Source organism: Pollachius pollachius, assembly GCF_949987615.1.
Source record: "Pollachius pollachius genome assembly, chromosome: 20".
Classification (NCBI taxonomy): Eukaryota; Metazoa; Chordata; class Actinopteri; order Gadiformes; family Gadidae; genus Pollachius; species Pollachius pollachius.
Genome location: NC_136953.1, coordinates 2,436,839 through 2,449,168, shown reverse-complemented (window position 1 = coordinate 2,449,168; position 12,330 = coordinate 2,436,839). Strand labels below are relative to the sequence as shown.

General features: G+C 43.5%; 1 protein-coding gene across 4 annotated transcripts in view; it reads right to left on the bottom strand.

Annotated features, from left to right (window-relative positions):
* Positions 1–12,330, bottom strand: part of LOC307091234 (dynactin subunit 1-like) — a 33,479-nt gene that overhangs the window by 16,800 nt on the left and 4,349 nt on the right. For 2 of the 4 annotated variants that reach the window (XM_079758170.1, XM_079758169.1), the window contains exons 4-8: positions 11,267–11,348; positions 10,707–10,738; positions 3,072–3,092; positions 1,430–1,516; positions 813–980 (exon numbers count right to left, since the gene is read on the bottom strand). In XM_079758170.1, coding sequence (XP_079614296.1) covers positions 813–980; positions 1,430–1,516; positions 3,072–3,092; positions 10,707–10,738; positions 11,267–11,348 — 390 coding nt within the window. The remainder of the gene's footprint in view (positions 1–812; positions 981–1,429; positions 1,517–3,071; positions 3,093–10,706; positions 10,739–11,266; positions 11,349–12,330) is intronic. The other 2 variants (XM_079758171.1, XM_079758172.1) reach the window with 2 other exon arrangements.

The following is a 12,330-nucleotide window of genomic DNA, read 5'->3' as shown; positions in this document are numbered from 1 at the left end:
GAATGCATCAATTATCAAGTATTGCTTTGTATTCATTATTAATTCTATCATTCATTATGTATGGAGAATTATGAGAAAGAACACGATGCATCCATCAGATATCGACCAACCCCCAATACACCAGGCGTTCGTTTCAAACGTCCCTGGTCAGTTAGTAAGCAATACCTGCAAGCCGACAGTCTCACAGACTCACAGGCCGTCCCCATTCCATCAACACCAACGCTCAGAGACAACATGGTCCCAGGCCTCCCATCCGACATTCACCCAGTCACCAAACAGTTATTGTATTATTCTCTAACATCATTACCTAAATTAACCCTTCATGCCAGATATTAGCAGCATGCTGTCAGGCGTGAGATGAAGACTCTACCTGTTTGGGCTCGACAAGCTCCATCTGGACCAGGTGAACAACAACCACAACACAGGTCAAAACTGTGACATCTGAATGACTGTATGATGAGGCTGAGAACCCTGCATGAACCACTATACTGAGCTGTGTTCGAAGCGCTAGGGGTGGTGCAGTTCTCCAAATCTCCAATCTAGGTTCTGGTCGGGGCTTTACCAGTTTTTGCCTCTTGCTCCCCATCCCATATTTTTTGAACATATTTCAAACTCAAAAGCGATACACACAATTAACATGAAATTCTTAAATAAATTCATAAAATCTATGCACATGAGCATGGCTCCAGCCACACCCAGTTGCATCTCTTCCATCACCTCCTTGACACCTGAATAATGCTCAGCGTAACCCTATAAAACATCTTAGTTGAACTGGATGTCAGTGCAGGGCCGGTGAGCTGAAGGGGACCCACCTTGGTTGGGCCGGAAAGTGCGGGGGCCAGCGTGGCTGCAGCCGAGGGTGAGCCACTGGGCTGGGGGACGACCGGGGCCGCCAGGGCACCCTGGGAGGAGGAGGAGAGGCCTGCCTCACTGACATCACTGAGGAGAGAGGAGGAGGAGGAGAAGGTCGAGCGAGGGGTCTGGAGAGAGCGGGAGAAAAAAAAAAGAGCGAAATAAAAGAGCGAAAGAGGTTAAAGGACCAAAAAAAGAAAACGAGTGAAGGCGGAGAGAAATAAAAGCTAACTGACAACTTAACAGAGAACAGTGAAACCATGTGACCCAAGAAGCCATCCTCTCACAAGCAATCGTTGCTGAACCCAGAGTGTGTGAGAGTTGTGCAGTCCTTGTGAAGTTCCCCTCATGCCGCAGCTGTAAAACAGTGTTTCTAGAAGATGACCCGGTGACGTTTCTCCACAAGAAATAGCCAACTCCTGTGATTTGGATAAGAACCAGTGAAACCTTTAAGGAACCTCTGAATAAAGGGTTCTCCCCACCACCGCGGACCTCATAACACCGCATACAACCCCCGTCCCGAGCATGACGGGGGAAGGTGAAGTCCTATCTGTAGTCGGTGCGGTCTGGGTCCTACCACGGGGGTGGCAGGTGAGCGGCCCAGGGAACGAACCGACAGGGAGGGGAGGGAGGTGGCCGATACCAGACGACCTGGCGTGGCCAACTGTTGACAGTGTGACCCCACACACACACACACACACACACACACACACACACACACACAGCTGTCCGTTACTAATTCTAATGCAAACATGTGTGACGAAATCTATTATAAATGCTAATGATGCCAACATGGGTTTGCACAAAGACTACAAATGTAAACTAATGTAACAATGTAAATAAAATACCAAATGTGTATAAAATAAATAACAGATTAGTATTCAACTTTGGATTCACCGACAATATCTTCCATGACCCATTCAGGGTTATCCAAGTCTCCAAGCTGATGACAGTCTGCAGCAGGCTCATTGATCATACAACTAACCAACCCTGAGATGCTTGCTGGCTTCCAGATCTACCCTTGGTGAACAACCACACGTTTGACCCGGTCCGATTGAGAACATAAAACATGGACTGTATGAAGAACTATGACGAGAGGCGGGCGTGCAAAGGTGTGTCAGCCCCGTTCTGACCTCCGGGTCAGCGGGGGGGCAGGCTCACCTTGGCAGAGCGACGGGGAGCAGGCTGGGGAGGAGGGGAGGAAGAGAGAGGAACAAGAGGCCGGAGAAACAGAGGAACACACACAAACACACACATACAGAAGAAGAGGAGAAGCAAGGGAAGAGGTTAGCAGCACAGAGATGGCATTCTGCGAGTCTGTATCCAAAGAGCGCATCTTTAAGAAAGTTCCACACAAGTGACTACGGAATGTTTCCCTCCACCCGAACCAATCACGTTTGTAGCAAGTGATGTTCAGGAGATCCATTCAAAACCATAGGTGGAGTAGATGGTAACTTAACAAATCAAAAGGCAAAATCCAATGTTTCTCTGAATGACATTTGAAATGTGACAATACTCAAACGTCCCCATGATAGAAAGAATGATATTTATATTCTGTTGATGTCAAGCATGCCAGGTGTCTGTTGAAAGAAAAGATAACAAAATGTCGAAGCTAGGGCTCTCTCTCGTTTGCTGGGATTCTTCCCATTGACCAAGAGGGATGGGAGTGAAGTGGTGACACTAGTTGTGACAGACGACCAAGGGGTCCCAGTTGACCATGGAAGCAAATGTAAGCTTTTCTCATGGAGCTTCATTGACTCAGACAACACAATCTAAACCTAAACTCTTGAGTAACTTCATACTGAACACAAATAAAAAATAAATCCACATTGTTATCATTTGTTAATTTTCTATTTATTTTAATACTTTAGATTTAGTTTTTTTTTATCTTGGTTGGCACTGCATATTCTTGACATCTGCAATAATAATTAATATTTATAACACACGGCGCTTGCTAGCATGGTCCCTGTGCTTTTTAGCTGATAAGTGGCAGTAAGGAAGGGCCCCAGCAAAGAAGACAGACCCAACGTGCATACAGATAATCACATTGAAGACGGCCGCCATAAATAGAGCGAGTGAGTTGGCCCTGTGAGGAGTGACCGTGCAGCGACCAAGCGTATGAAGCTGAAACCTGAAGGAAATGCGTTTCCAGCCTGATGACGAGGGGTGAGCAACCATAAGTAGAGGTGAAATAATAGGGTGGATTTCAAAATGGCTACCTTCTTGATGCTCACGGGGGTCTGGAGAGTGTGTCGTTGGGAAGGAGAAATGCATGTAAAAAGACACAAAAGTGAAAACACAAAAAGGTAAATCCATCCAGTCTTGATGTGAAACGTAGGGTTCAAAGTCGCTGAGCCAGATTCAAGTCTCAGGTTCCAACGGTAGAAGCCTTGAGGCACTCGCATGCATGTGGAAATCAGGGGAGTTCTCCCCTGCTACCCAACAGTATGTTATGTTAATAACTAGCTACAATAATAGTCCGCAGTCAACTCTTGCAACAACCATTTTAATTCCGCTCTCCACAGCATTAACATATCACGTCGCCACACTGGCGGTCAACTCCCACGGCACGCTCAAAAGTACCTGCTGGCTGCGCGCTCACGAGTAACATTCTAAAAGCAATACAACTAAAAGAATAGAGGAGCAAACAAATTAAACTTAACAATCTCCTCTTTTTTTAAAAAAATTAAAAATCTGCAAGTAAAATAAAAATGTCTTTTGACGAATAACATTCAGTGAGAAATAACCCTTTTAAACAGTCTCTTAAAAACTGTAACAAACAATAACGGTTTTTAAACTGTAACAGTCTGTTTAAAATAACAGCAACAACCAGAAATGATTTCAACAGTCATTTGTTTTGTTTTAGTCATTAACAGTCACTCCTCAAGCTTCCACTTTCCATCCTTCAGCGCTTTCAGAAGGAGCATGGAAGAAGCTCCTTTTTTGGTCAGACAGTCTGCCAGCTGTTCCTTTGTAGCTGACCAAAGAACATGTTGGATCCTTTTGGTTTGGATTAGTTCTTAAATGCCACTTATTTCTAGTCTCAGTCTTTTCTCAGGCACAGACTTGGTGGACTTGATGGCATCCATAAGAGAGTAGTTGTCTGTGACACATATCACCGGCAAGATGCCCTTTGTGACATTTCCTGTGGTGAGTTCAGAGTAAAGGGATGACAGAAAAATGGCATGGTCAATCCCATCAGCAAGAACAAGTGTTTCTCCTGCCAGTGTACTCCGAACCACTCTCCTGATCCTCTTCGATTGCCAGCAGACAGGTGAGAATATCACTTCCTTGCCCATCAGTACAATGAGATGCCCCCCTTGTGTTCCACCGTCAGGTAGGTTTCCCATAGAAGCATCACTAAAAACAATAAGTTTCGAAGGTTCATCATCTCCTAAGTTCTGAAATTTTAGGGTGACATGTTCTGACTTTAGTTTTTTTACAACTTTATTTGCTTCATGCATAGTTTGCACAGTACCATGTTTTAGGGTGGATGCAAGAATGCACGCAAACATGATATCTGGCCTGCTTTGTCTAGCCACCCATAGCAGCTGACCTATCTTTGACCACAGCTTGTCAGTCTCACAGTCTTTGAGAGGAGAATCACGCTCCAAAGCTCTAGATGAGTCCATGAGAACAGGCTGCAGATTCTTTATGTATACGTCTTGTTGCATCTCCACTCCTCCTTCAACAGTGGCAAATTCCATCCCCACATAACGAAAGCGATCATGCTCCTCGCGTCCCACTTGAAAGGCAGTTTTGATGTGAGGAATGACTGTAGTGGCAAACATGTGAGAGCCCCCACAGATGAAGTCATCCACGTGACAAGCAAGGATACCATTTACACTACCTTGTTCTTCAAGCCAGTAGAAAACAGCAGGATCCACTTGTGACATTGTGGCCCCAGTTTTCAGCATTGTTGCTTTAACTTTGTTGTACCAGTAAAGGGATGCATCTGCAAGCCCATAGACACATTTGTTTAGCTTCCACACCTTTCCTTTCGACTTCAGGAGGAGGCAAATGTGAATGTCCCGAGACAGCTCCGCCCCCTGAAGAAAAGCTGACTTGATGTCCATGGAGTGCAGCGTCCACTGTCTCTGACATATAACTGACATAAGTAACTTGAGTGACTCTGGAGCACGTAGGAGAGTCTTTTGGAAGATCTGTAGTGTTAAATTCTTCAAAACCCCTAGCTACAAGACTCGCTTTGGGTACTATACCATCAGGGGTTTCTTTTAGTGTACACACCCACCTGGTGGACACCTGCTTTTGACCAACGTCATTTACCTCCTCAAACACTCCATTTCTTTTCCAGTTACTGATTTCATCAAGTTTTGCAATATCAAATGAGACATCTCCTGTGACTAACACATCATTTTCATGCACGTCAGAGCATACTTCAACATTGTCCAGAGGCTCAACCTGAAGATCCTCCACCTGAGTAAGATCAGCTGACCTCATGGTACCTGCTATGTCAATGGGTTCTGAGTATTGTAGATTGAACCAGTTCTTATGTTTTCCTGTAGCCTTTCCAGCTCGCCCCATCACTTTTGCTGTATGAGAAACACCAGTGTCTCTGTCCAGATAACTGATTATTTGTCCTGTCTTTAGTGCTATGGAGCCTGCCACTCTAATGTAAAGTGGCTGTTGATCATCTTGATGATTGTCCCCCACGGTCAGCAACAATGTCAATGTCCACATCGCTATCAATAGCAGATGCATCAGTATTTCCACCTGTGTCATTTTCTGCAGGTTGCTGTGGACTTTCAGCACCAGCTACTTCACTGGAGTCAGCATTAGCCTTCCTTAGCCTTGAGTGGTGAACACTGACATAGGTCCCACCATGACGTAAAAATATCACGACTCCATCTTGTCCTATCACAACTCCAGGGCCTTTCCATTCAACACAGTCCATCCTCTTGTAATAGACTTTGTCCCCGGTTTCATACTTCTCATCGTTTGAACAGAGTTGCTTTCTCAGAGCTCTCCTTATTCTCTGAGCACTCTGCCTCAGTGAAGGCTTTTCTTGCTGTGTGTAACGCTGTTATATGTTGTCCCACTCATGCACTGATAGTAGTGCCTTTCAAGGCAGGTGGCTTATCGACTAGGACAGATGGAAGATTTGGATTTTGTCCAAATACAAGCTGGTATGGACTGAAGCCATGGACATTCTGCATTGTGTTCTTCGCCATGAGTGCCCAATCCAGGGCCGTTCCCCAGTCACATCTGTTTTTAACTTTCAACAGTGTTTCTGTGAGTGTTTGGTTATGGCGCTCCAGCAAACCATTACTCCAAGGGCTGTAGCCAGCAGTAGCCTTTATCTCAATATTGAAATTCTCAGCCATGTCTCGCATTTCTTCATTATTAAATTCCCCTCCATTATCACTGAAAAGCCGCTCCGGTGGACCGTGGACACTAATCAGGGCTCCAGAGTGCGACCAATTTTGTAACTTGCGATTTAAGGGTTTAAATCGCATATTTAAGGGTGCGACTAATATTTTTTATAGGTCGCACTGGTGCACCTGACGCTGCCCGGGTGAAAAAAATAATTTCCTTCGCAATCGCATCATCTCTCTGTGTTCTCCTGTAATCAAACTTACATTCATGGTTAGGGATGGGGATCGTAACCCGGTTCTATCAAGGACCCGGTTCCACTTTTTTCAAAACCCGAAAATCATAGAGTCCCGTCGTTCAATTATTGTTTTTTTTGTCTTGTAGGTCCTGTAACGTAATGTTGTGTCCCTCGAGTCGCGTCACGCATTTAAATCAAATCAATCCAATCACTGCAGTGTGTCCACCAATGTTTTTGAATGGAATTGTAGGCAAACAGGTATTACAAGTAAAACAAGTGAAGTCTGGCAGTTAACTTTGCTCGCAAGGATGGCTGAACGGGCGTATAGGGGGGAACACAACCTCAAAGGCCAAGCACATTAGCATTGTGCATCAAATAAAGACCAAATGCAGTACCTTCGACTGTCTCCGAGTTGAAAAGATTCTGTCTCCTCCTTCTCCTGTTACACCACAGACGGGCCCGTCTTAATCATCCACTCAATCTACGAGCGGTAATCGCACACACAGATACTGTCGCTAGTCCCGTCAGTTAAAAATAGTAATCCAATTGTGAAATCGGTGTTGTAATCAGCAGCATACAAGCTAGTTATCTTAAAACCTAAAAAAAAGTTTCAGATGTGCTGCGTGATGATGTGTTGAAGTTGGCTCAGTTAAACGACTGTCAGGTTATCATGATGCGTTCAAATGTAACAAACGGAAAATTGAGTTTTTGGTGAGAAACATGGTAATACTGTATTACTCATGTTTTTGTATTACTAATACAGTTGTATAGTGCTCTAATCATTTTATTTTATATAACTAAAACTACTGATCAATTTTTATTAAGAATTACATATTTAATTTAAAATGCAATTATTTATTTCCTAAATATTTTCCTCATCACTAAAAACGCTCCATATTTCCAACAATTAATAGAAAAGTATCGATAGTGGTATCGATAAAGAATTGGATCGTTAAGGAGTATCGAAAATGGTATTGATATCAATAAATATTAATGATCCCCATCCCTACTCATGGTAGGATCATATCGTGGTCTAAACCAATAAGAGAAAAATCTTGGTCGGTTCTTTGCCTCTGATTGGCTCTTGGCCTGTTCACTGCTTGTGTTTTTTTTAAAAATTGCAAACGACCTGAGCACCAGAGTAACTAAAACGGATAAAGAAAATAAACGTGACAAAAGAGGGGGAAAATTAAGCGAGGTAAAAACATAAAATGTTTTTTCATTCAAAAAAACTAAGCTTACTGTTCCAACCTGCCCTACTACTGAGAGTAGTTATTCAGAGAGTCTGAATTACCTGCACAAGCCCTTTAATTTGGAAATGTTTTATTTTGCTTAATTTTTTAGTTTTAAATGTTCCATTTCAGCTCAGAGAAAAACTTGAAACACTTTATTTTTATATATAATTGTGCTTCAAATAAAGACAAGCATTTCTCTACACCTCATGCTGTGCTCCAGGGACACTTTTTAGCCCGTAAGTTACGAGCTGGAACTGGGAGTGAATCGGTCTGGTACGAGTTCACGGGTAGTGAGTTGCAGGTTTGTCTGCCGTTCCAGGGCATTTTCACAGGTAGAAGGTTGTGAAAACACGGGTTACGGGTTGCCTGGAATGCACCATTATTCTTGTTGAAAAATCATTCACATTATATGAAAGTTATGGAGAGCGATAAAAGGTGACCTTATTGAAAAATTTGGTGCACCTGAATTTTGTGCAGGTGCACCTAAAAATAAAAGTTAGGCGCACCAGTGCAACCAACGCATAAAGTTAGTCTGGAGCCCTGCTAATCCATGAATGAATGAAGTGTTTCACTATCACGCTTGGCTTCTTGGAGGTGACGATGCTACCAGTGCTGAAGCGAGTGAAATGATCGATAATGTGAAGGTACCACACATTTGGTTCTAGTTCATGTAAATCCACTGCTACAGTCTCGTTGTATCGAGAAGCCATGGGCACGCCAACAGCAGGCTTAGGCTTCGGCTTGCTGTGCTTGAGACATATCTCACATTTGCTCACTATCTCTTCCAAAATAGTCGTGTTCTCATCATCAACATTTCCAGCATTCATCAGCAGTTCCTTCAGTCAATCAACTGAGGCATGGCCGAACTGCTTGTGAAGTTTCAGTAAAGCTTTGTGCTTTTGTTCCTCAGTCATATTTTCTGTAATAGCTAACACTATGTCCTCATGTGTATCACTTGGGAAGACTTTACCTGATATGTTTATACAGCAATGTCCTGAGGATGTAACCTCTAGAGCTAACTGTTGTTTCAACATGGCTGCTGTATCGTTCTCAGAGTCTAAAACAACTCCTGCTCTCTTTAGCACAGCTTTACTTAGCAGTAAAGGGATGTCACATGGTACTACTTCTGTTTCAATGCAGCATTTTGCTTTCCCTACCTTAGCTGGAATCTTGACCTTTTTAATGGAGTGTACAACTTTACCATGTCCAAACTTGAAAGGCTTGCTGCTCTCCATGTTTATCACTCGCTGTATTTCGCTCTCATCCAGTCCCTGCACATAGTTATCGAGCCACTTTTCACCACAGACCGTTCTTGTGCAAGCTGTGTCAATTACAGCCGAGCCTAGAGCTTCAACCATGAATATCTCAATCAGATTCCTAGGAAAACAGTGTTATGTTACACTCATCAGGGTTTTCACTGCACTGATTTTCACTTGTCATCTTTACATGCTCTTTCTTGTGTGGACAATCATTTACCCAATGGTATGTGCTCTGACAAATACCACACTTAGCCCATCTTCCGAATTTATCAACAGGGTTAGTGCCTGCAAGTGGTCCTCGAGCTTGGCTACTTTGGGCTTCTGGCCTCTTCTGTTGTCTGTGTAGTATACAGCGTCTTTGCTCACGCTAATGGTTCTCGCTTTCCCCTCTGTCTTCTCTCCGAACACTCGTTTGAGCGCCGTTTTCATGTCAGCAAAAGTATGTGTTCCACATGCAGTTAAAGCCAGTTGCTTGTCTTTGACATCGAGAACGGCTGTATCCAGTAGTTGAAACGCCAAAACTGCGTCGGGCAAAACCATATTAAACTTACTGATCTTGTTGTATTTCTGTTCAAAGTCCGCAATATATTCCCCCATCGTGACGTCGACTTTCCGTGATATCCGATCAAACTCAGAGTACGCTTCATAAGCCCGGTCCTTTTCTTCTCTCATGAAGACTTTGTCAAGTTCCTGAATCAACGTGGTCATTCCATTATCCTTATCCAGATCGTCAGATGGTATTTCCAGAGCGATATCCCTAGATCTACCTTTCAGCGATAGAGCTACTGCTAACGCTTGTTTTTTCCCGTCGAAGTCCGTCACCCGTTTCCACATTTCCACTTCATTTTTCCAATTCTCGTAGGACTTCGCTTCATCAAAACCCGGAGGCAATTTGTAGTTTTTAGAATTAGCCATCTAACAATAGTCTGCAGTCAACTCGTGTAACAACCATTTTAATTCCGCTCTCCACAGCATTAACATATCACGTCACCACACTGGCAGTCAACTCCCACGGCACGCACAAAAGTACCTGCTGGCTGCGCGCTCACGAGTAACACTCTAAAAGCAATACAACTAAAAGAATAGAGGCGCCAACAAATTAAACTTAACATGTTATGTTATGTACGCATGTTACTAATTCACCAACAGCTACTGTAGCGTTTCTGCAGGTTTCGTCAAGGTTCATTTAAGACTTTAAAAACTTTTTAAGGCCATTATGAATGTAATTTAAGAACTATTTCACCTCCATATCTACAAAAAGAAGAATATGAAGGAAAATCATAGTCCACGATTTACTTGCAAAGTAAATAAATGAACATTATAATTTTGTAATTTATGTAACCACGTCTTATAGGTGCCTGTAATGTAGTAAATGACGAATATGCAGATATTCCTGATTTGAGTGTTTTCTTGCACAAGTTGCAGCGTAGTTTTCCAGACAGATCTTCTTGAAGTTGCCTTTACTCATAAAGGTGAAGTGAACGTTAACAGTAACAAGTAGCTATTTTTTTAACGAGAGGAGACGCCACTAGCCCCCGCAACACACTAGCTGGGGGGGCCCTGATCAATTCCAACCGGGCTGCTCAGTTTTTGCATTAGTTTTTTTTTTGTTCCTTAATTCAATAATTTTTTAAGACCTGACACAATCGTATTTAAGACTTTGGAAGGAACCACGGAAACTCTGTGCTTAAGATCAGCCTGTGTGGACTGCTTTGAGACACGCACTCAAATGTTGTGCTTCAACCATGCAAATTTAGGGCATGGGCTTTCCCTCTCTTATAATCGTACCTGTTTGGTTGCTCTCGGAGTCTCAGGGATATCTGACGGAGAGAGAGAGGGATGGAGAGAGACAGAGCAAAGAAGAATTAAATTTGGTGATGTCCACCACACACACACCACTTATGTCCTGTTAGGAAGTGTTTGACAATGTAGGGTTTTGCCAGAACAAGCTCAATCGTAGATTGAGCTTGGTCTGGGGAAGCTGCTGTCATTTTCTTCAGCACAAGAGCCGTGATCAACGGGCCTAGTTCAAATGACTCTGTACGCAATTGGCTGCTTGCCTTGTCGTCATTGTGTTCAACCAGCCAATAGCATGCCAGGGGGAAAGCCAGCATGGTGATTGGCTCCAGTAAAAGCGTATCAGAAGCAGAAAGAAATGGATTTGTTCCTCTCCAGACCCTGCTGCAGGGCGAATTCAAATCGCCGGCAGAACGGGCTGGGGGTACCCAGTCTATATATCCATGCTACAGAAACATATTTTGACAATATGCCAATGTGTGCTGACATAATGAATGATGCCTGGCAGTAGGTGTTCTCCATTTTAAAGGAGTGGTGTGACTGGCCCTCACCTCTCTGCCGGGGGATTTTGGAGGTGACAGAGTCTGGAGTCTCTGGTGACGTGGCGGCCGAACCGTCCTCCACCAGCTGGATCTGAAGAACACCCGACACAACATCAACAACAACAAACAGGCAGGGAATCAAATCGCAGGCAGCAGTGTATAGTCGTATGAACCATCTTTTAGAGCAACGCAGTGATGCCACGGTGTCTGTGCGCTCTGTTCCAATACCCAGGTATTGTGTGTTTGTGCGTGCTGCTCCAATACCCAGGTCTTGTGTGTTTGTGAGTGCTGGTCTAATAATCGGATATTGTGTGTTTGTTCGTTCGGTTGCAAAACCAAGGTATTGTGTGTTTGTGCGTGCTGTTCTAATAATCGTATATTGTGTGTTTGTGAGTGCTGTTGTTCTAATACCCAGGTATTGTTTGTTTGTGCTTGGTTGTATCGGGTAGAATCTGCAAAGTCCCTCCACAACAAGGGTCATGTTTTCAGCTTTGCAGTTATGGCTCATAGAATCAGAGCGAGTTAGCGAGGAGAAGAATCATGAGGTAAAAAGTGCTGACACACTCTGATGTGTGCACACATCAGAGTGTGTCTGCACTCATGTAAATTAAGTCATGTAATTTAAAAACAAATAATCTATGTTACTGATGAGAGTACAAGCAGACAAAGGGTGTGGCGATAGAGAGGATCAGAGCCAGGATGCAGGACAGGAGTGCCAGCGTTTAACACATCAGTCCTTTGCTGTTATGTTATATCTAAGGTTGAACAGGCATCTTTTTTTTCAATAAAATCTGCTCCCTGAAGGAGCCAATAAAAATGTCTCGCCACCTGAAAGGCACCTGGGTACCAACTCTGCCTAATTTATATCCCGGTAACTGAAAGACTTTACTCGTTTACATGCAGAGTCATTATCGGATAAGAAACTAATAAGACCTCAACCAGACTTTTAAAATGCATGTAAACACCTTTACCCAATCTACTTCGGACCGAAATCGGTACATGAACGGACAAGAGAGACCGAATAAGAACACCTAGATAACTCAATCATATTCCGGTTTCTACCTGCATGTAAA